This window comes from Stegodyphus dumicola, chromosome 2, assembly GCF_044657685.1.
Source record: "Stegodyphus dumicola isolate Sdum_Otavi_A_Nest chromosome 2, ASM4465768v1".
NCBI classification, from domain to species: domain Eukaryota; kingdom Metazoa; phylum Arthropoda; class Arachnida; order Araneae; family Eresidae; genus Stegodyphus; species Stegodyphus dumicola.
Genome location: NC_140769.1, coordinates 183,711,993 through 183,737,407, shown reverse-complemented (window position 1 = coordinate 183,737,407; position 25,415 = coordinate 183,711,993). Strand labels below are relative to the sequence as shown.

Below are 25,415 nucleotides of genomic sequence, written 5' to 3'. Positions count from 1 at the left end.
TAATTTTTTTTAATACCCAAAAAATAAAGTAAGACAGCGAATACTATATTATCAAGGAAAGAAAAGTATGTATATAAAATTTCACGATCATATATCAATAATTTATAAAGACATTCAACCTTAAAACGCGTGATATTTCTAGCATCTTTTGACATGTTAAAGTTACCTGCTTCCATAAGCATTTGATTTTAATTGAATGTCAATAGTCTGCTTTATTTTTATTTAAAATGTGAAGAAAATGTTATTCTGATTTTCTACTGGTTTATATTCAATTGTAGTTCTATCTATGAAACTGGAATTTTTGCACTTGTTATTTAGTTTATATACCACATGTAACTTATAGTAAATATTTAACATTCTAAACCTATTCGAGATTTTACAATGCGAATATACCTTTCAGGTATTAAGCTGAGCAGATTAATAAACTATCAGATTGCATGGTTTATATATATATATATATATATATATATAGTTAGTTAGTTAGTTTTATTTCTTGCATCTGTTTTTTCAGCGAGATCCATTACGTACAGCCAACAGTGCGCCTAATTCAACACGATTTTTTAGAATCTCCAGTAGATCATCTTTTCTTCTCGCCTAACTGTAGCACCAGCGACGAATGCGGAGAACATGCCATATGCATAGTACCAAGAGGACAGAAGGCAATCATACAGAAGGTAGTTTAACTGTCATAAATTTTAAAAAATACTGTCTTTTCGAACCCACTGTTCCTTGATAGACAATCACAGGTAGTCTTGTTCGAGTGGCTGGCCTCAGTTCTTTAAAATTAGGCAATAATTCAAGTCTGTGAGTGGAAAGAAACATAATTTAAATTTTACTGACAATATAAAATTTAATAAACTAGTAAAGGGCATAGTGTAAATCTTGTAATAAAAATAGCAGAAAATAAATCTGAATTTTCACTTATGAGAGAAACGATGAGGAACAATTAGCCATAACTGATATTTCGCAGATTTTGCGCAATATTTTAACTAATAAACCTCAAGTTTCAGAAAAGTTTAGCATATCTCGATTAGAAGACAATCTCTTTTCAAGCGAAACATTAAAATCATTTTCTTTTCCTTTATTTAATTCATTCATATTCGCTTCGAACCCAATACCCAGGAACGCCGAACAGATCAAAGTAAAAAGATACGGCACCTTTTGATATAGGAAATCTTTGACAGTATTGCAGTCAAAGAGTATACGTATACCTCCTGTATAAGTAGCTCTGTATACGTAGCTCCTGTATACGTAGCTCCTGTATATTGAGTATATAACCTGCAGTATACATAGCCCTGGTGGTATGCGATGGCTTTGTCAAAGGTACGTAAAAATCTGATAAACAATGCCAATCATGATCAAATATGATCAACAATAGCGTTATAATAAATGCTGGTGAAAGCAAAGTACTCAGAAAGTTTAAATCTGAACATTGATTAAAAGAGAAAACAATTGTGAGGATTCCAAATGTGGACATTAATAAGCAAAATGTATGTGCTCAGTAACAAGTTGTAATCAGCCGTCTGCACCTGTCATATTACTGGATTTCTTATGCATGGCATGCTGCTATCTCTGTTCTCCGCTCTGTAATTGCGTATCGTGTTAAACCTTGTCTTCTGAAATTTAGCAAATCACTAAATCAGTTATTTAATTTTCTTTCTCTATGACTGTGATATTCAAACCACTCTGAATATTAAGTTACGTTTTAAATAAGTTTGTCTTCTTTTAAAATGTAAAGTGTTATCTATATAAAAATGGATAAGGGATCAAAGAGTAGAAATTCGCATCGCATGAAAACTGTTAGGGATAATATTGACTACTGTGGAATGAATATCTACACTAATCACTTTTTTTAAACCACCAATTTTAGTTAAATTTGAAATTTCACAGCGATGAATCGTTTCAAAAATAAACTTAATTTAGGATTACAGAGCAGTTCCATACCTGTTTTCAAAGTGTATGACAAAACTGATTCCATGGTTTGAAAGTTAGAATTTTGAGAATCATGTATTGGAAAAAAAATAATCAGAATGAAATACCCGAAAGACTTTAAAACTTTTTTTCAAAAACTGAGTTTATAATGACCCACCTAAAATGACTCCAACGGTCATTCAAACATCTTACACAAACAATTCAAACATCCAATGGTCTTACACAAAGAGAGGTGCGCAACTGTATATAAGTTCCTTTCAATGAAGATTTCTTTAAAGCAGCCTCAAAATTATGATTTTCTGATTATCTTATTCACTGCAGTTTAATAATTTTGTAGTATAAAATAATACAGAAAACGTGGATTGCAGAATACTGGAAGTAAGTAAAAAAAATCTTAAATTCTGACAGGGAGGATCAGAATTCGGCCGTAACTTCAGCCTTAATAAGCGGTGAGCTAGAGGAAAAAAGCTGCGGTTCGCTTGTTTAAGGGATGCAGTTTTCTGAAGATTTTTCTATCTCACTTTCCTTATTTTTCAGTGAATTTTCATTCAATTGAATAAATATTTAATGAGAACAGAAAACTATGTATTTATTAATACTTTTAATTTTTGAATAGAAAAATGTTAATACACAGTCTTAATATGCATTCAGCATTGTACATAATCATAGTTCATATGAATTTTATTGATAAAAATTAATTTTTATTAGCCAATTTTAACAATTATCAAATAATTTAATGTTTGAAAATTAGTAAACTACTGGATATTACTTTTAATAACTATGCATAAATAACTTAAATAAAGCGAAAAGCGAAGCGAATAACTATGCATAAATAACTTAAATAAAAAGCATAAATAAAAAATAAAGCGAGATCATTTACAATTTATTCTCCCCATTCAGTTCAAAGACATAGGCGTTCAAGTAGACAGGTAGCAGAATTATAACATTCATAAATATAATTTTCATTATAACTATTTCTTTATTAACTTTAGGAAACTATAATGCTTTACATATTATGTTGATAAAGATATTAAAGTTTAAAGCCTACAAATGGTTAAAAAATAAGAAGCAAGTATGAGCTTATATTAAAATATTTTTGTAAACTTATTTGTGCTGCTTTTGATAAAAAAAAATGCATTTAAAAAATATTCCACTAAATTAAAAAATATATATATTTACAGTTTAGTTCAATTCTTTTTTTGCAAATATGTATTTTATTTTAATTTTAGTTTTATTTTTGGTCAAATACTCTTAATTATGAGAAGTAAATAAGCTTCGAAAATAAGCGGCTCGTGAAATAACAATAAACAAAGACAATGGAATGGCATTACTGAAATAATTATTGATTGATTAATAATTGCTGAGGCATTTATAAAAATAGTAAGCGTTAAATTAATAAACGTATTTTAATCAAGGGCATTCACATCGGATATTGTTTCTGTGGACCAGATTTCGTCGGCGATGGTTTTGTTTGTAGTAAGGCTTCAGGAAGCAACCACTACAGGCACAAAAGAATACGACGTGATTCTGGAGGGATAAGCAATGACTTCGGAATACAGTCAGGATTGTTTTACGCCAGTGCTGCTCCAATCAGTGCAGTTTACCATTCGAGAGGAAGAAACGAATACGTGGTAAGATCATAATTTTCGTTTTTAAAGAATTTTTGGTACTTTCTGCTTTTTCGCATCCCCAATTTCAACATGCGGCAAAATTACCGACTTTTCGGGGATATTTACGAGTGTACATGAGACTATAGCCATCCTATGCATGCGAACACTACACACATAAATAATCTATGCTTGAACTGTATCCCCGGTTGTATTTTGAATCCCGTAGTTAAATAAACACCGGCTGTAAAGATGACTGTGAAAATATAACAATCTGTCAAAATATAAACAGCAATACAGAAAAAACGTTTTTTACTACCTTGTACGAAGTAAAAAGGAAGTATTGTAATCGCGAAAAGTTTCAGGCAGCATATTTCAACGAAATATTCATTTTAACCGCTATCGAATGCAATTTAACGATGTTTTTGCGTGATATCTGTACGTAAGGACAGAATAAAAGACTCGTTTCCTCCAAAAAAATTATAAAACTGTTTTTAAATTAATTCTGAAGAGAATTTTTCGTGGCATCTGTACGAACGTATGTACGTACGTATCTCGCATAACTCAAAAACGAGTAGCCTCAAAACGTTTAAATTTTGTATATATGACTGCTATAACATGTAGATGTGCACCTCGTATTTTGGTTGCCATCGGCCGCACCAAACGTATATAAATATATTTATATATATATCCACTCTGTTACCCGGCTCAGTGATCTCAGTTTCTTTACTCTTATATGTTTGTAAATTGTATATTTTTTGCTTTAAAAATGATTGAATTATGTTGTTTTTATCTTCCGGTTAAGGTTTTTATGCCTTTAGTAAATCTGTATGCAATATTTTTAGAATTATCAACAATTTTAAAGTTGTTTAAGTGCTGCTAAGCCTTTTTTTTTATGGCGGCCATTAACTGTTTACATTTGAAACAGCAGACTAGTGGATTTGTTGCCAATCTAGAGAAACTTAGCTTCGCAACAACAAAGATAACGCCTTCATTTATTATTGCCAATTAAATCATGCTTAATCCTTTCTGGAAAATAGAATATGGGGCAACGATTAGATAATTCTATTCTTTAAATGATATAAATTTTGTGCATAATAAGTTATAATATGAACGAAATATAATACTGCTAAGTGAATCTCGCGCCAGAGTGTCGCTCTGGTAAACAAATACTAGAGTGAATTTTAAAGAATGCATTTATTCTATCGTGGTTTATGCGCTGTCGGCGAAGTAGATTTAATTCAATCCAATAAGTTTAAATTAAATGCAAGGAAAAATGCATATAATTTAATATTCCGCACAAGGAAGTCATGTGGTGTACACATCAGATTTTTTCCCTATATTTCGAAGTTACCAACATTTTTTTTTTTTTTTTTTTTTTTTTTTTTACAAAAAGTTTGTTTTATTATTATTCATGAACAAAACAATACCTATGGGCAATACCTATTGAAACAAAAGTTCTGACCAACAGAAAATTAAAAATTCTGACCAACAGAAATTTCTTGCAGATACCAACTTTTAGATTTCATGCGAAAAAGTCTATAAGTGTAAATTTGATTTTTTTAATTTGTATTATTTTCATATGTATGTTTTGACAAATATGTAAAAAATTTCTTAATTTAGTTAACTTTTTTTTTTTTTTTGTTAACAAAACAAAAAAAAAAAAAATACATTCCTCCTTCCTCCCTTCTTTTTTTTAAATTGCGGCCCGTCAGCTACTTTCAGATTGTGCATTTGAACCGCATACAATTTGAAATTGAAACCACTGGTCGAATAGACTTAGGAAGTAGATCAATACCGGAAAAAATTAGAGCTGTAAGGAAAAGCTATCAATATATGATATTGATAGCTTTTCCTTACAGTTCCTTAATGGACATTTTAGAACTTAAAGAAAAATCAAATATAAAAAAGAATGTACTTGTTATAAAAAAATGTCAAAAAGCATACATGGTTAAAATATTCCTGAAAAGTATATAAAATACTACGACAGATATTTCAAAACAGCCTACAAACAACACCAACAACAATAACAAAACAAAAAAAAAAAAAAAAAAACTGGTCAAAAGATTAACAGACTGACTAAGCAGAATCTTTTGTCATACAAAGAATTATTTATTAACTTATCAAACTAAACCTTAAAAGAGGAAGTACGGGAAGAAAAAAATGATGCTTATGAGAAGTAGAGGTTGAGGTAGAAGTGGAACAGGCACCAGTTTGTGTCCAGATAGCCTCCAGCTGTCCATTAACTATGCACCTTCATCCGCACTAAACATCCGCACCGAGTACTCGAGCAGGCAATATTATTGGTACAATATTATTTGGTACATTGATGAAGATTAATCCATGATGTTTATTAGAATACGGAATTTTTAATACAGTTTTTATACACAATAAAGGGGAAAGATTACATTACAGAACTGGAAATAGTATTTGGAAGTTTAAGAATTGTGAGCGCTTCTGAGTTATAAAGCATCAAGACCACATTTATTACAATTTTATTTTTAGAATATCCTTGCTTTTTATTATTCTGAACATTAAATGCTTAGAATTCAGTGTCTTTCCAAAAACTTGGAAAATAGGTTGACTGATATTGATTCCTAAAGTGTATTAAACTTATTTGCTTTAACACACTTTTAGCAAAAATCTCAGAGAAACTAATTACAAATAATTAAGTCATATTTAAAATCTGGTAACTTTATTTCGAAAATTCAATTTGGCCCCATGAAGTGTCGTAGAACAAATAAAACTCTATGTAAAACTATTACTTATATTAGAGACAAGAAACAAATTAATCAGGTCATTTTGGTGTCACTTGATGCCATAAATAGGTTTGATTCTGTCATATAGTCATCCTTGCTCTCTGTTTTAAACAATATTAAAATTTCTAAAAGTTTTTAGAGAATAATTTTAATGACAGAATATTTATTTATTAGTTGAAAGGGGTGAGGAAAGGTTTAAAGTTTAAAAAAAAAAAAAAAAAAAAAGATGCCCACTGCCTACATGGTTCGTATCATGCACCTTTGTTCTGAAGCCTCATCGCAAATAAATCAATAGATGAAATTAATCTGTCAAAATTTAAACTTTTATGCTGACATATTGCTATTAATTTACAATTCCTCACTAGGAAAAAAACTGAACATACTTTTAAGAAGATTTAAATTATTATAAATAATTGGTATCTTAAAGAAAGAATTTAACCTTGAGAAAACTTTTCCCTCAGGATAGCCAAGCCGTCCAACTTGAGATTTAATAAAATAATAAGAAGAATTTGTTGAACATTTAAATACTTAGGAGAAATTACAGATAAGAAACGAATGTTAAAGAACATTTGAAATTTATACGCATAAGAATGGAAGGAATTTTAAAACATTATAAAAGAACTTTTACAACAGATGAGCTGCTCAGCAAAAGTGCTATCTTGCAACTACTTTAGCCTTTCAGACTGTTTTAATTGAATGCATTTGCAAACTAGCCACTGTTCCTCTCTCATTACAATTAAAATATTTTTATAAAAAATTACCGTTAGATAATGGTTATCTAAATAACATTCAATTTACCGATTTATGGATAATGAAATATTCGATAGTATGATGAAAGATCTTTACCAAAAAGATATGTATACATTTTGATAAATTATTTCTTGAAATCGAGATTTCCACTGGGTATGAGGAGGCTGCTGGTTGTGGCTTCTTGGTTTATTTTTGCGACTTGGGAATCGATAGTAAATATTATACGTTACATCACATAAACTCGGCACACCAAATTTAGATTGAATCTCTACTCGTTTCACTCGTGTTCTAGATTGAATCTCTACTCGTTTCACTGTTAAACACACAATAAATATATCAGTGGCGTAGCGAGGGGGGACAAGATGGTATGATGCCCCAGGCGCCGCTTGCAGAGGGGCACCAAATGGTCTCCAAACAAGATTTTCCTGAAAATCTCAGTTTTTATTTTGATCGATTTCTGGAAAATATATTTCAAATTAATAATCATTGTAATATAATTAATTATTTATTTTCTTGATATGTCTGAAAAAATGTATAATAAAATGTTTGCAGTACATCAACCAAATATCTCTCCATACAAAACGTTCTTTCTCACGACTTTATTTTTCTAAAAAGAGATATATTTAAATTTTTTTTAAACGAAATGCACATATAGCATTTTATCCTGATAATAATTTTTTTGAGGTACTCAGTTCCTTCATCTTGATGCCTATATTTATACTTTCTTGGGATGTCAATTCTTTTTTAATTACTTATTACGCTTATAAGATTTATTGTTCACTCAAAGCTAAAATCCACACTTCTTCTTTAGTATTTTCTCGCACTCAGAGGATTTGGCATTTAATAAAAGTACAGAGCTTGACTATTTTTGAGTTAACACATGTGTTGAAACTCTCACCGAAAACCACGTGATTTGCGCATGCGCGCAGCAAAAACTAAATTAGAACTTTTTAGTTGAACTTTGAGAACTCGTGATGGACGTTTGAGTGAAACATGTAGTAATTATCTTCTGTGTTATACATATATATTTTAGTTTAGTGCTGTGATGTAAATTAAATATCTTATTATCTTAGAAGCCTCTCTCTTTCTGTGAGTAGTGCATAGATGTACTTAGGAAAAATACTCCCGGATATACCTTTGGATTAGAAAGAAAGAAGATCGATTAAAAGGTAAGTCTTTTTACCTTTTATTTTCTAAGAATTATTAGACTTACACATTTTTTGGCATCCCGTGCAGCGAATGAAGGCGAATTGTTGATACTTGTTGAATTATTGAATATATATTAAATAATGACTGAATTCATCGATACATTGAAAAGGAAACGCGGCCACATAAGAGCTGCCGTTACAAAATTAATTGGCCGAATCGAAACTGAATTATCAAAAACAGAAGTGAATGCAAAGGAACTAGAAATTTCCTTAGAACTCTTAAATGAAAAATCGAACGAGTTAAAACAAATAGATGCGGATATAGAAAAATTAATAGACATAAAGGATCTAGACCAGGAATTAAACGGTGTTGACGAATATCGTGAAAGAATAACTACATTTAAATGCAAAGCTAACAAAAAATTGAAAGAAATTAATATAGAACAACAAAAATTTAGTGTGTTAAGAAGCACTGAACAGTTAAGTGAAAGTATAGAAAACGTTAAAATCGAAAATAATAATGTGAAGCTTCCTAAACTTACGATTCCGAAGTTTTATGGCGAGAGCTGCGAATGGCTGACATTTTGGAACACTTTTTATCAGCCATACACCAAAATAAGACGCTTGACGTTATAAGCAAATTTAATTATTTGAAATCCTTTTTGGGAGGTACTGCTTATAACATTGACGGTTTCGATTTAACCGAAGAAAATTACGAAACTTCAGTTAAACTACTCGCAGAAAGATTTGGAAATAAAGATGTACTGATAAACGCCCATATAAATAAATTACTGAAAATAAGACCTCTAAAGGATTCTAATGACATTCAAAATTTCTGTAAATCAATTACATACAAAAACATATTCGATGTCTTGAATCATTAAGTATGACCTCAAAAACATATGGAGCTTTATTAACACTTATTTTGCTTAAAACATTGCCCGCAGATTTGGTTTTGGAATATAATAAAACATTTCGAAAATCAAATTACGATTTGAATCACCTAGTGGAATTTCTTTCTCAGCAATTAACTGCTAGGGAAAAAACAGCTTTTCAGTCGAAAGAAGTGACGTCAATTTCTTCTCCCCCCCCCCCCGACAAACAAAACGCGGAAGCAAGTTGTCAACTTGGTATGATAAACGGGTACCAGATGTATCGTCTGCCTCGCAGTTGCTGTTTACAAATGAGAATCAAAATTATAAACATTCGAACTTCATATTTTGCGATTCAGATCATGAAAGTTCTGAATGTCGGAATGCGAGTCGTTTAACCTTAGATGACAAAAAGCAAAAATTGCTTAGGCACGGATTATGTTTTAAATGCTTGAACCGGAACCATATCTCCCGCTTTTGCAAGACCAAAGTTAAATGTTCCATATGCGGTAAAGCTCATTTATCAATAATGTGTAATACTGTTAAGGATGACCCTCACGGAAATAATTCTACAGACATTATTGGGGATGAAAATATTAAAAAATACTGTGTTCTAACAAATAAATCTTGCATGCAGTTAGTAAATTTGCAAACTTTAGTAGTAAAACTTCGTGGGGATGGAATCGAAAAATATGTGAGAATTTTAATAGATAGTGGTTCCCAGCGATCCTACATTTCGAAGTATGCAGTTAGTATAATGAATTATAAAACAAGTGGTAAAGAAGAATTAATCCATTGTTTGTTTGGAGGAATTGAAAAGAAAGAAACTCATAGTAAATATTTAATTAGATTGAGTAGTCTTAAAGGTGATTATCACTGTACTTTTCAGGTTTTGAATCAGGATAAAATATGTACTGACATTCCTCAAATTCGTAGAGATACATATCTTACTGAACTGCAAAAACATGGAATTTATTTAACTGACATGCAGAATAAATCTGTGGATTTGATGTATGAAAAGTCACCTTTAGAAATTCATGTTCTTTTAGGTGCAGATGTGGCAGGAAAGCATCTAACAGGGAAGGTTAGACAACTAAAATGTGGGTTATCATGCATATACACTAGATTAGGATGGACAATGATGGGGAAAACTGAAAAGCGTGAGTTCTCTGACAGTATGAAAACTGTATTGTCACTTCATGTTAATGATGCTAAAATTTCGGATTTATGGTGTCTTGACTCGTTAGGAATAACGGATCCTGCTACAACCCACACAAGAAAGGAAATTAATGAAATCGCTAAAACATATTTTCGTCAGTCATTAAAGAGAGATAGTGAGGGTAGATATCAGGTCTCTCTTCCTTGGTTAGAAGGGCATGAGGTTTTACCTGACAACAGATTATTAGCAGAGAAAAGGTTAAAATCCTGCGTCAAAAAACTGTCTGAAAGAGTATGAAAATATTTTTAACGAATGGGCTGAAGAAGATATTATAGAATCTGTTGAAGATAAGAAAACCGAAAATTGTCATTACCTACCACATAGGGCTGTAATTAAGGAAAGTTCAACCACAAAGATTAGACCTGTGTTCGATGCCTTAGCGAAGGAAAGGAATGGTGTGTTCTTAAATGACTGTTTAGAAAAGGGCCCAAATTATATGGAATTAATACCGAGTATTTTAAACAGATTCCGCCTAGATAAATATGGGGTTACCTCAGATATACGCAAGGCCTTTTTGCAAATACGTGTCTGTCCTCGAGATAGAGACTTTCTTAGATTTCTCTGGTGGGAAAAAGGAGATTCCAAAAAATTGAAAATATACCGATATAAGCGCGTTGTATTTGGCATTAATGCCAGTCCTTTTTTTCTCGCCGCCACACTGAATTATCATCTCGAGAATGTTCCTGAACATCAACAAGAGGTAGCTAAGAAATTAAGTGAATCAATGTACGTCGACAATTGTGTGGCCAGCGTTGATACTATTGAAGAACTAAACACTTTCAATAATGTGTCGAAGGAAATTATGTCGACTGCTAAATTTGATTTAAGGGGATAGTGTTACAATGAATCTAGCGATGAAACTTTAAAAGAAAATCCTTGCAATGAAGACTCCGATAAAACCGTATCAGTTCTGAGGTTGAAATGGAATTTATCAAATGACACTTTGTCCTGTGACTTTAAAGATAGTTCTGTGAAACAGCCTGTCAGCAAAAGGAAATATATTGTCAATAGTACACATGATTTCTGACCCGATTGGGTTTACAGCTCTTGTTACTCTGATTCCTAAGCTAATGCTTTAATAATGCTGGAAACAGAAGATTTCATGGCATAACAATTTACCTAAAAGCATTTTTGACAAATTCGAAAGTTGGAAAAATAAATTGCACAATTTGGAAAAAATAGCTATACCCAGAAGAATTTTTGTTGACTTCGAAAGAATTTCCGATTTATCTGTACACGTGTTTTGTGATGCGAGTAAATCTGCTTATGCCACATGCATATTTATGCGAAGCTGTAATGAAAATTCCATTACATGTCAGCTCATCTCAACTCGATCCAGAGTGGCACCTATTAAGCCGATTTCCATACCACGACTAGAGCTCTTAGCTTGTACGATTGGTGCTAGACTGGCACATCGTTTTAAGGAAGATTTGAGACTAGAATGCCTATTTATTATTGAAGTGATTCTATGGATGCATTATTTTGGATAAAGAAGAATGAAAACTGGGCTGTTTTTGTTCACAATAAAGAAATCCATACTCTAATTAATCCAAACGACTGGAATTATATTCCTGGAACACTAAATCCAGCGGACCTCCCTTACCGAGGATGCAGTCCGGAAACCTTAGTCAAATCGAAATGGTGGGAGGGTCCCGATTGGTTGAGAAATGGTCCAGAAAAATGGCCTACCTCTGAAATTGTACCAAATTTTGACATTATACGAGGCACGTCCAGAAAGTAAGTTCCGTTTCAATTTATCTCCGCTGCAGCTCTGCGATCGCAGTTCCGCACGTGCGCAGTAGACGCTCTGTATCAAGGAGAAGAAACGCGTGCCATTCGGAGATCGCCGTCAGTCACGTACGCTTTGTTGTGCTTGTTTACAATGTCGGTGTTGATTGAAAATCCCGCCGCTTGTAAAATCAAATCTGTGATTCGTTTTCTGAATGCGAGGAAAGTGAAACCTAGTGAAATTTATCGGCAAATTTGCGATGTTTACGGACCAAAAGCGATGAGTGATTCAATGGTGAGAAGATGGGTCCGAAAGTTCAATGACGGACGTAGTGATGTGCACGATGAAGAACGAAGTGGGCGTCCATCTTTGGTTACAGAAGAACTGGTTCACGCGATTGATGACAAGATCCATGAAAACCGAAGGTTTACAATTAGTGCTCTCGCTATGGAATTTCCCCAAATTTCACGATCACTAATGCATAAAATTGTTACCGAAAAACTGAAATTTCGTAAACTTTGCTCACGTTGGGTACCAAAGATTCTTACTGAGCAACACAAAACAAAACGGATGGGTAGTGCACTTCAGTTTTTGACCCGTTATGCTGAAAGCGGTGAAGAATTTCTGACACAGATAGTCACAGGAGATGAAACTTGGGTTTCTTACGACACCCCTGAAAGTAAGTGGCAATCAATGGAATTAAGGCACACTTCATCCCCAGCAAAGGTTAAGCCGAAGCAAATCTTGACACCTCGAAAAATGATGTGCACAGTGTTCTGGAACTGGAAAGGCATCTTACTCATTGATTTCTTACCGCGTGGTCAAACAATCAGAGCAGATGCTTACTGCGAGACAGTTCGGAACTTGCGCTGCGCGATACAGAATAAGCGCCGAGGATTGCTGTCAAAAGGTGTTGTTTTTCTTCACGACAACACACAACCACACACTGCAAATGTGACGAAAAACCTCCTACAAGGATTTGGCTGGGACGTGTTTGATCATCCTCCGTACAGCCCTGACCTCGCTCCTAACGACTTTCATCTGTTCTTACATCTTAAGTCTTTCCTTGGCGGTCAACACTTGAACAATGATGACGAGCTGAAAGAAACTGTTTCCAACTGGTTGAAAGAACAGGCGGCAAATTTCTATGAAGAAGGTATACAAAAACTTGTGCCACGCTATGACAAATGCCTGCAATATTTCGGCAGTTATGTGGAAAAGTAGTTTAAGAATTGTTGAATTTTGTGCAATAAATAACTTTTCTGTAGCTGTACACAATTTACTTTTATTACCAAACGGAACTTACTTTCTGGACGTACATTGTAAATGCTGAAAGAAAGAAGACAATAATTTCTGCAGTTAATTCGAATGCTATGACTAAAGTTAATTTTGATAAGATTTCTTTGTACAACACCATTCTAAAGATAATATCTTGGATCTTCTGTTTTGTTAAGAATGTCAGACTAAGTCCTAATGAAAGAACTTTTGGAACAATTACAGCGGAAGAAATTAAAGGAGCCGAATTAACTCTTTTGAGATTAGTGCAGAGTGAATCATTTTCTGGATTAGATTGCAAAAGATTACGTGTACTTCAACCAATGATTGATTCTAATGGAATCCTTAGGGTTAAAACCAGAATTCTGAGAAGAGATGATACAGAAAATTTTCGATTTCCTATTATTCTTCCTTCAGATCATCCTATTGTAGTAAAATTAATTAGAGCTAAACATGAAATGAACAATCATGCAGGAGTACAATTTTTAATATCCGCTTTACGAGAACAATATTGGATTTTGAAAACACGAAAGATTGTCAAGAAAGTCATAAGAAGCTGTGTTGTATGTCAGAGGTTCACGCAGTACATTTGGAATTGATTTTCTTGCTATCAACTGAAAGTTTTCTGCAAGCGCTGAGACGTTTCATTGCTCGACGTAGAAGACCCTACACCATCTATTCCGACAATGGAACGAATTTCAAAGGAAGTGATAGATTATTCAAAAGCTTAAATTGGGATAAAATCTTAGAACAAGCTAGTATCCACAAGATCACATGGAAATTTCTTCCGCTATCAGCTCCCTGATGGAGAGGATGGTGGGAGCGATTAATAGGAGTCCTGAAAAGAATCCTTCGCAAAATTTTAGGACCATCATCTCTAAATTATGAAGAAATGATAACAATTTTGTGTGACTGTGAAGCAATAATGAATAATTGTCCATTGACGTATGTCTCAGAATATGTTGAAGATTTATCTCCGATCACACCTTCCATGTTTCTCCATGAGATTCAACAAATTGGAGTTCCTGATCTGGATAATATAGATGTGAAATCTTTAAACAAAAGGCTTATTTATTGACAAAAACTGTTACAAGATCTATGTAAAAGATTTCGAATCGAATATCTCAGACAGTTACGACAAAATTATGAACATGTAAAAGCTTCACATCCTCTGAAAATAGGAGATCTTGTTTTAGTGTCCCATGATAATAAGAAGCGAACAGACTGGTTATTGGCGAAAGTAACTGAGATTTTCAAATCTCGGGATGGACACGTGCATTTAGTTAAGGTCAAGACTAAGTTTGGAGAAGTTTTCCGACCAACCAAGCGTTTGTATCCTGATGAACAGTCTAGATCCAGAAATGTGGCAAGCAGCTCTTCTGATGAAACAGTAACTTACTGCGATTCTGATATTCGTAATGACTTGCCTCAAGATCTTAAGAGCGAAAAGATTCCATCGATGACTACAAAAAGTGGTCGAATGGTAAAGCCTGTTCAAAGGTTACATTTTTAAATTTGGTTTTTTCAGCAAATTTAAAGGTGGGAGTATGTTGAAACTCTCACCGACAAGCACGTGATTTGCGCATGCGCACAGCAAAAACTAAATCAGAACTTTTTAGTTGAACTTTGAGAACTCGTGATGGACGTTTGAGTGAAACATGTAGTAATTCTCTTCTGTGTTATATATTTTAGTTTAGTGCTGTGATGTAAATTAAATATCTTATTATCTTAGACACCTCTCTCTTTCTGTCTGTGAGTAGTGTATAGATGTACTTAGGAAAACTACTCCCGGATATACCTTTGGATTGGAAAGAAAGAAGATCGATTAAAAGGTAAGTCTTTTTACCTTTTATTTTCTAAGAATTATTAGAATTATACAATATGATTACACATTTCAAGCAAATGCAAAATTTTCTATTAATATTTCATTTACTATAACTGTTATGATGCAGGAGCAAGATGATGAAGTTCCAGCTGATAAAATCCCCAATCAGTTAGCCTTTGATGAAGAAGAATCGTATTTGTTAAGCAGCTGCCTCAGCAACAGTGATTGTAGTATTCATGCTGCCTGTGCCCAACACATCAGCGGCCACCCCTACTGCCGATGTAAAGCTGGATATCGAGGCAATGGAATTTTCTGCTGGGAAATAATAGATTTCGTGCCACCAGAAGAGCAAATAACAGACTGAATACATCAATTCAAAATTCCATTTGCTTGTATCAATTTTTTTATTTATTTTTTTTTAAATAAAAGTTTTTTCTTTCATGCTTTACTTATTATTTGTCATTTATCCACAAATCAAAAAATCTGATGTGGCCAGCTTACAATCTTCTGCCAAACATGGAATTGTAGGAACTGAAAACTCATTAACCAATTTTTGGACAGAAAACATTACTTCCCTTATCTGCGAATGTAGGTGGAAGAAAGGTAAAAATTGTTAGTGCCCTTTCTCCTCTCCCCTTTAGCGGAGCCTTCATGTTCATACGCATTTCACCGGCTCGAAGTCCCACTATTGTAAACAGGCCTTTATGAGCTTCAAGTAAAGCTGGTTAAATTTTTCCCAAAATCTAATCAACTCATCAATAGAAATGTTGAAAGCTTAAATATGGAAAATGCAAATTTTTGGAAGTTTCATGTAAGAGTTATTATGGACGAAAAGGTCATCATACACTTACACACAGACAAACATCATTATAATAATATATATCATAATTATAAAAGTAGTAAAAACGTGTCGTGGAGACCCAATTCATGCTTATTCACTGAAAACTGTCCATCAAAATTTTAGACTGAAAATATCCCATTCCTTACCTATGTACGAGGGCCATCCAGGAAGTAGATTACGTTTCCGTCTGTGTCCGCTAGGGGCGGGGCTAGCGCGGCCATCTTGGGGTCAGAGCGTTGCGCAGCTCAGTCTGCATCTAGCCGTGCTAGTGAGAGGTTCGTGCTGTGCTCCGTTCAGATACTGTGACGGTTTGAAATGTCTGCATTAATTGAAAATCCCGCGAACTGCGAGGTGCGCTCAGTAATAAGGTTTCTGGCTGCAAAAAACTGTAAACCGATAGAAATCTATCGGCAGCTTCGTGAAGTGTATGGGGACAACATTATCACTGAAGGTGGAGTGCGTCAGTGGGTCATAAGATTTCAAAATGGCCGAACCAATGTTCACGACGAAGATCGAAGTGGGAGACCCAGCATAGTGACCGCCGAACTTCTCGAAAAAGTCGATGCTAAAGTCCGTGAAAATCGAAATTTCACAATAACGGAACTTTCTTTGAGATTTCCACAAATTTCGCGAAGTTTGTTGCACGAAATCATCAGCGAAAAGCTTGGTTGCCACAAGTTTTGTGCAAGATGGAAGGCAAGAAGAGGTAACGAAGTGGTTGAAGGCGCAGGCGGCCAAATTTTTCGACGAAGGAATTTCCAAGCTCGTACATCGCTACGATAAATGCCTTAATTTGTATGGTGACTATGTAGAAATGTAGTATTTGAGTGTGGCTTTCATCTGTATATAATAAAATTTGCTTCCTATACTTTGTTTATTTTTTTATTCCAAAACGTAATCTACTTTCTGGATAGCCCTCGTATATAGGTGGCAGGTGTAATTTTAAAGATGTGATTTCAGTAATTTTCTAAGTACCACCATTTTTCTACAATGTGAGGAACAATCATGTATATTCTTCACCATTTAATAACAGAAATTGTTGATTTAAGTAGCTGAAAGCTAAAAACCTCACAGATTTTTGTCTATAATGAAAGATTTATGAATTAGTTATTTAAAGTTAAGATTTTTGTTCTATTTAAGCTGTGTAGAATTATTTTTTACATGAAAACATATTTTCACAATAAAAATACATGAAATGTTCATAAACATATGCAATTGCTCATAATATTTGTTCAAAATCTACTAGTTTCAAAATGGTATGTAACGTCTTGAAAAGATTAAATATAGATAAAATGTAACAATCTACATAGAACAAACATAAGCTTTTACTGTTTTAATTATATTTCCTAATTATCTTGATATTTCAATAAAATGATATGTACAATCTGAATGCAATCATTCTAGAAATATGGGCAATTATGCTTAATGCTAGTCCTGTAAATAATTATAACTCTAGGAAATTGGTTTGCCTGCTACAATATGATTATACACATAGAAATTTACATTAATCTTTTATATTAATTTAATTAATACAATAATCTTTGAAATACATTTATTACATTTATACACGTAATCCATTTAAAACAAAATACTAATGTGCCTAATTTCAGTAAGCATTTAAAAAGAGCAGTTAATTCAGTCCAAACATTCCAAAATGCTATAATAATAACTTCTGATAACTTAAAATTCAACATATTACTTCAAAGTAACAAATTTAGTTATGATGAACAATTCATAATTTATATCTATCAACACATTGCTTATTTTTCAAAATTCTTTGGCTTATATATATCAAAAATAGTAGCATTAATAATTGAATCAGAAGTTCTGTTAATGTACAACAAACTTTTATTTCAAAATATATACACTACAGAATACAACAAACAGGCTTCAGAAGGTAATTTTCATAGACCTGCAATACAACACACACATTTTAGGAAAAACAATACAATTCCAAAATATTCATTACAAAACATAATCTATAGTTATTTAAAAATGTTTTCATCATTTATTTTAAAGAATTTTATAATTCAAATTATTTTAAATATGAATAAGTTATATAACAAAACTATGAATCTCATATTATTAAAAGTAGCAATTTTCAGTTTTTCCTACATTTTAATTAAATCATTCATATCAGCAACACAGTCTAATTACTGTGTTTTGTTCAAATACCATAAAACAGTTTAACAGAGAGAAGAATGAATAATTTATATCATAGGTAAAATTTTCACAAGATTTACTTGTAGTTTAATAAACCATTTAAGAATTCCAAGGTTGTAATTTTATAAAGAAATATTTATAAGAATACATTGTTTTTCTATTCAATTTTAGGATACTGAAATTACTTATTTGAATTAGAAATCAAACACCTTTTACATAGCATTAAAAATAACAATTCAAACCTAAAAATTAGGGGGGATCAGGTATTAAAAAAATATATTTAAAAATGATAACACCAGATTATCCAAAAGGTACGTAAACTCCTTATAAAGCAAACAGTTACTGGAAATTGGTACTTTAAAACTTTTTCATATTCATCAATGCACAAAAACTTTTGCATTACTTCTGTTAGATAATTAAAGGTCTTGCAATTTTAGAGAAACCTTTAATGATTTTCTCAGGATCTATGCCTTAAGGGGAAATAATATCACTTTCCAGTGAAACAGGTTCCACTCTGAAGGACTTGAATGCTTTAAATTAGTCTCAGTAATACTTTTTCTGAAACTTTCCAAATATTCCTCAAAAGTGTGACTGACTACATTAATCTCATTTAGATATATAAGACAGGCTTCATATGACAGTCCTTTCAGAACTGTCTTCATTAGACATTCAAATGTTGCTGGTGCACTGCACAGTCCAAAAGGCATTACTTTAAACTACCAAAGTCCCTAATAGGTAATAAATGCAATCTCCTCATGTGTTTTTTGGCTTGAGTTCCACTTGCCAGTAGCTGCTCTTCAAATCCAAAGTGGGAAAGCCATTTATTTCCTCCTAGTGCATCTAAAGTGCCATTCCATACAAAGGAAACTGTCTTTTTTTCTAATGCCATTTATACATCTGTAGTTTATACAAAACAGCATGGAGTCATCTTTCTTCTGAACTTCATACCTAAGGACTTTATGAAAGCTTAATAATATCATTTCCCTGCATCCCCTTCAGAAGTTTTCAGACATCCCACTGTTTTGCAAAATGATACGCTGAGAATGTTATTTGATAAGTGAATGGCTTGTGTTAAGATATCTAATGAGTGAATGGTTTGCTGTAAGTGTCAGTCTGATGTTGTATCATATTCATGCGACCAATATCACAAGATGAAGTTGAAAAATACATCCTTAAAATTGTTCTATAAAATGATATGCTGCTAGTTCTTTATTTTCTATTATCTTTTTTTAATTTAGCTAGAGTGTGCTTCAAATGATATTTGTCACAGTGAAATATTTTCAAAAAAGCATGAGGTTTGTCACTTATGTTGACTGGTACATTTTCTTGAAGTTAACTATTATGGGAGCTGCAATTAAAAGTGTTTTTGAATAGGTATTTTCCTTAAGAAAATTTGAAATTCCTTTGTCACTTCTCATAAGGTTTAGCTGTACTGCAAATGATGCATTCCATTCTAAGACAGATCATAGCATCATTTAAAGCAATTATCTTATAGCACTTCACTTTATTTTCATATACACTTCAAACATCCATATTTCAACATTAGTGCTGTGCAGTCCATTATTTTTTACATCTAAACAAAATCCATATTTCTTCACAAATCCAGTCTGAGGATGCACTGATCTATTATATCAGACACATAGACTATGTACTTGCATACACAAGATGCAAACTTGATGCAGTCATTTTTCCATTAAGTGAGAATTTCTCTGTTCAGAGTCTGTCAGGGATGGAGCCATATACAGCAGCAGGTTTCTGTCAATTTTCCGAGATGCATCAGCTCTTAAAATAACTAATATTAACTAATAACGTTAGCACTTATGTTTACAATTATATGACAAAGAGATCCATTTATTTCACCTTCTATGCAGAGTCCATGATTTCTAGTGTAAACTGAAAATGTCTGTAGAAGACCAACTACTGAGTTTTCCAATAATTTCTATTCCTTCATATGATTTTCTTTAATCCTTTGCAGACAGGACACTGCCCCTGTAAATGTCTCACATTACCACAACTCCAATGCTTTAATCCATTATTACAACAACTGTGTGTCTTGAATGTTTCTACTGCCTCCAATCATTTTGTCAGCTTCATCAATGCTCTCAAGACTATTATTACTGACTGCCTGACAGGACAAAAGTATCTTTTCTTAGTTTTCAATGCAGCCTCCATTTTATTGACACAGATAAGAACACTCATGAGACCTTCTTTGTCCACTATTAGGAATGCATGTTGTACATCAAGATCCCCAATAGCATGCACATACTACTGAAAACTCAATGTGTCCTTAATTTTCTGATAGCAACATTCTGGAAGGCTGGCTGAATTAAATTTTTCTGTCAGTCAATAGTTCTTAAAAAAGTCTCTATTGCTTTTCATTATTAGGTCTTAAGCCAGCATCTGTGATAATTCTTGAGAAAGTATTCCCAAAATCACAATTTTAACATATTAACTATGACATTAACATCTGAATGTATTTTGGTTGGAAGTGTCTGTTAAAACTCAGCAGCCTCTCCTTATAAACAAGCAGCCAACTTTGGTAACAGCAGTCCTACTGATTTGTCAGCAAAAGCATTTCAAATTGCACTTATAGATATTCTATGATGACTTCATCATATGGCGAGAGCTGGATTACAGGATGAGAAAATTAAGCCAAAGTGTCATTTACAGCAAGATGTTCCAGGGTGGTGCTCACTGATCTCTCAGCCAAGATAGTGTTTAGAAGTGAAGCTAGTTTAAGAAATTTCTTTTCTTTTGTATTTCTTGCAATAATGTCATTTACAGCAGAAATTTGTTCAGTGATACTTGTGATTTCTTGATTTACAGTCTTTTTCTCAAGTTTTCTTTTATGGTAGCTTTCTGTGGCAGTTTTCTATAACAGCTTTATGGTGTTAATAGCATTCATGATTTCTTGTTTCACAGAAGCAATGGCTTCTTTTATTTCATTAGAATTTGTTGCTTCATTACAGAGATGGCAAACTATATGCTTTCTTCCTTTGGACTGCTTCTTTTTTTAATAAAATTTCCATCAATGGAGTTCTTCGTCTGGATGGCTTTCACAGCTGCTTTTTTCCTCATCTGAGTGGCATTTGCTTCAGAAGAGATTTTTCATTTCAGTGGTCTTAGCTGCTGTTTCTTTCCAGCTGGCAACAATCATTTCCATAGTACCTTACAGTTGCTCTGTCTTCCTGGTTATCAGCATTCAAAGAGATCCAGAGCTCTGATATAGATTATAAGTTAGTGGAGTCTTTTTAAATAATCAATCCAGATGAGTGTATGGAAACTTAAAATATATTAACTAATAACAAAACATAGCAAAATAAATAGCTGTAAATAGCTCAAGGGGAAAAGGAGAACACAAACATTAAGGAATTGTTCCTTAGCACACAGGGAATATTGTAAATTCACAAAATCTCTCCTATAGTAAAATCTAAAATGCAACTCGGTTAACTTTTTTTTAACTGCAGGCTCTTAGAGATCATTAACGACTAACACACCCTACCTATTGAAGCTATATTTACATGGCACTGCACAGTCTTCTGAAAGCTTCAGAGAAAATTCATCCTAAAGCTTGAAAAATGTATTTACCAGAAAGTCGCTGATAAATCATGAAATATCACTGAGTTCCATAAGAAGCATTTCTGCCCATACTACACATTCTAGTTGAACTATTTTTACAATTTAAATGTGGGTTAGATTTAGAACTGAATTGAACAGTGATTATCCGAAGTGAATTTATGGCAGAAATGAAACCAACCCCCACAATAACGAATTTAAATATTTACAAACAATAAAATCTACAATTCTGCATAAGAAATAAACATTTCTATACATAACATGAGGCCACAAACTCCATTAAACCCAAAATAAATCCTTAAAATACGACTCTAAAATCAGCAAATAACTAAATAAAGCAATACACAGTATTACAATAACATGTAAAACATCACTGCAATCAAATGAATTAAATATTTACAGAAATTTACAATATAACGTTTAATGCCAAATTTTAATATTCAAAACATTACCGTTAAGAGATTCCTAATATATAAATATTGAAAGTAGTATAAATTATTTCATCACCCATGAAAGTTGACTACCATCAGACAATGAATGTTGATGGATATCCTGCCAAAGCTGCAACGATAGTTCCTGCGGATTTCCGAAGGAACTGATGCAACTTTATTTGATAAACAATCAGTATTTGATCCACTTCCTTTTGCTGTTCATATAAAAAGATTTTTCATCAATTTCTACTATTTTGTTAGGCCCTCCAATTATACTGGAAGCTCTGTTCAGTTTTACTAGAAGATATGTAAGTACAAATTTTCACTCTATTACTGTTTTGTCACCAAATTCAGCTCACTATATCGTGTTCATTAATACAATCTACTGTTTGCTGTTCTGTAGGGGCGTGCTCCAAACTATAATAATTTTTATAAAATGAAAAAAATAATAATAAGTTTATTTATACCTTCTTCATAAACACAGAACATGGCCTTATTTAGAATCAGTCAGAGTTACATGAATCGAAAGTGCAGACATTATCAGCGTACTGTTACATCATGCTTATTTATGTCTACTAAATCTACATCCACTAAATAAAGCTGCTTAGTGACATTTTCATGGTCGACAAGATAATATATATGTATCTAATTTTTTACATGCTTATATTTCAAAATTATTCCTGAAACCACCAATAAGTTGAATTTAATTTGGTATAATGTATATAAATGAAATTAAGGATAATTTTAAAAAATTAGATAATACTTTCAAAAACCATGCATACACAAAATACCTGTTGTAAAGAATTTCTCAAAAGATGAATTTCGGTAGTATTATGGTAAAACTTCACAAACATTTTCTGTATTTTCATTTACATTTATTAGGCCTGCTTTATTTTAAAACAGTAATTAACAATTATCATTACACTTACCAAACCAATGTAAATTTTCAAAGCTCTTGATTTCTTTTATTCCCCATTCACTGTAATCATTCTTTCGCTCAGTTCCATCACCAAACTTTTCATTAGCTCGGTAATACACTGTTCAACAGATAAAATTGCCATAGTAATTAAGATACAAATATAAAATACATTATTAATTATAAAAAATATTTTTATAACCATAACTTTTTAAAATTGCTTACATGGTTACATTAATTTATACATTCAATATATATACATGAAAGCTCTTCACATTTACAAAATTTTGTAAACAATGAAATATTCTTAAGTTCATTCAATATTAATTTGTATACATTAATGATACTTGTTTATCAGCCTGATGAAAAAAGACTGATACATACACTTATGAGCAATAAATGTGAAATCACCAAATATGGCAACCCTAATAAAATTTTTAAAAAAAGATGTCATATTTGGTTAGCAGGTGATTATTTTCCATCAATGAAATTTTATTTATGATTGATTAAAAGCACTTAAATACAATGCTTTCAATTACACTGAAAAGCAGTTTTCAAAAATCTGAATATACCTCTGACTGATTAGGTACTTCAGAAGAAAACATTCATTTCAGCAGACAGCACCAGATATTAGTTGCTGTAGAAGAACACATTTCACTATTTTTTATATCTAGCACAAACATTCTCCCCTACCTCCATAATCAAGTAAGGACTACATTTTTAAACTTTTCTCTAATGATGAAGCACAAATTTGTTGCATATTATTATCTCAATCACCTAAGTAGTAATTGGACATTTCAAGCTGTTTTTCATATTATTCATATTTTCATAGAACTACAAGTTGCTAACTTTTGATCCCTTATCAACATCAACAGATTCAAGCACACGGAAAATTTGTGTACCAACTAATACATACGGGGCAAAACATTTTTTATTTTTCTTGTACAGTGGCTATGCTTAACACAAATTCATATTTTCTCTTCTCATACCTCACAATCAAATAATTTAGACATCCATTCATAGAGATTGCTTTAACATGTTATATTATCCCACCTTCTGACATAGTTCACTCTTTTGATCCTTAACTCATTCCGCTCTTTTAATACACCAGTCCCCTACACTGTTGTAATCTTCAGATCATGAATCGAGAAGTAAGTTTATCAACAACATAAATTATTTTCAAGTACTAAGCAATTATTTCTATGACTTTTTGTGAATTATCTGACTTTTTTGGTACTGGGTATTACCCACCCTTACCAATACATGCCAATAACTAATTGGTGATTTGGGGGGGGTGAAATATATTTTTAATACAGAAAAATCGATTAAAAGGCTTTTTCTCATATTTCTGGCATGTATTGTCTGCCAACAGCATTTAAATCTGCATTGAACAAATTGTTATTCCTTGCAACCTCTCTCCCCTCCATATGACTCTGCTAAATAATAAGACAAATGACTTCTTTTGAAGTAAAACCAGTTCTTATTCTAACACCTTATCCACACTGTTAACTCTTTTGGAATAAAAGGTGCAAATGCACACATATTACTGGGGCCAGCTGTTTCTCTCCAGAGCCAGACAGCTTTTCACTACTAAAACTAAGTCCATGAAATGATGAATGTGTTGTTTAATAATGCTCTATAGAGTATATAAGTGGTACATACTTTATTTTCTATTTAAGAACTTTTTTTAAAAAGGTTTTAAAAGGTTTTTAAAAAGGCTCTAAGGTTTTTTTGTTTAAATAATTTTATTTTGCATATTACTTTTTTTTTTTTTTTTTTTTTTTTTTTTTTTTCAGTATTTACTTCCCTGTTAGTGACTTGAGACACTATACAACTGACAATTAACATTTTACTTAAAATTCAATTTTAGTATGATAAATTTATAGCAGAGATCTTCATGCAGTCCTATATTACAATCCTTGCATTCACAATACCTTATTTGCCTTTTTGGAGAATTTTTGCAGAAGTGTGAACACATGAAGGAAAGCCATCACAGATATAACCTGATTTAGATTAACATAATTTGTTAAGGGTTTTCGACAGTTTCGCATCCTAATGATCAAAACAGAAACATTTTACATACATGAGGTATAATTTGCAATTAGAAACTGGACTGCAAATCTAAACATCAAATGCTCTAGCTGGAAAAAAACAACTAATATTTATTAATAAATATCACATGTGCATTTAAAAAAAGACCCAACACTCTAGCCAAAAAAAAAGTCAAATCTATATGTAACTAAAAATTTTAGACATATAATACTATTCTTGTGCCAAAAATATTGCTTCCTAAAACATTCCAAAAATCTCACATAAATGTGTAATGGTCCGGGGGTGAACAAGAAAATGCTCTCTCACAATGGCATGACAGC

The 25,415-nt window shown here is 32.4% G+C and overlaps 2 protein-coding genes across 7 annotated transcripts in view; one reads left to right on the top strand and one right to left on the bottom strand.

The window, feature by feature from the left end:
- The window catches only part of LOC118190208 (uncharacterized), a 57,680-nt gene extending 42,118 nt beyond the window's left edge, over window positions 1-15,562 (top strand). For both annotated transcript variants that reach the window (XM_085811502.1, XM_085811501.1), the window contains exons 6-8: window positions 512-674; window positions 3,348-3,563; window positions 15,244-15,562. In XM_085811502.1, the coding sequence (XP_085667628.1) occupies window positions 512-674; window positions 3,348-3,563; window positions 15,244-15,480 (616 nt within the window). In that variant the 3' untranslated portion in view covers window positions 15,481-15,562. The remainder of the gene's footprint in view (window positions 1-511; window positions 675-3,347; window positions 3,564-15,243) is intronic.
- A 2,220-nt stretch (window positions 15,563-17,782) lies between these two features.
- LOC118196276 (protein CEBPZOS-like) overlaps window positions 17,783-25,415 on the bottom strand; it is a 92,652-nt gene continuing 85,019 nt past the window's right edge. For all 5 annotated transcript variants that reach the window (XM_085811504.1, XM_035367699.2, XM_035367698.2 and 2 more), the window contains exons 4-5: window positions 23,057-23,164; window positions 17,783-17,869 (exon numbers count right to left, since the gene is read on the bottom strand). In XM_085811504.1, coding sequence (XP_085667630.1) covers window positions 17,862-17,869; window positions 23,057-23,164 — 116 coding nt within the window. In that variant the 3' untranslated portion in view covers window positions 17,783-17,861. The remainder of the gene's footprint in view (window positions 17,870-23,056; window positions 23,165-25,415) is intronic.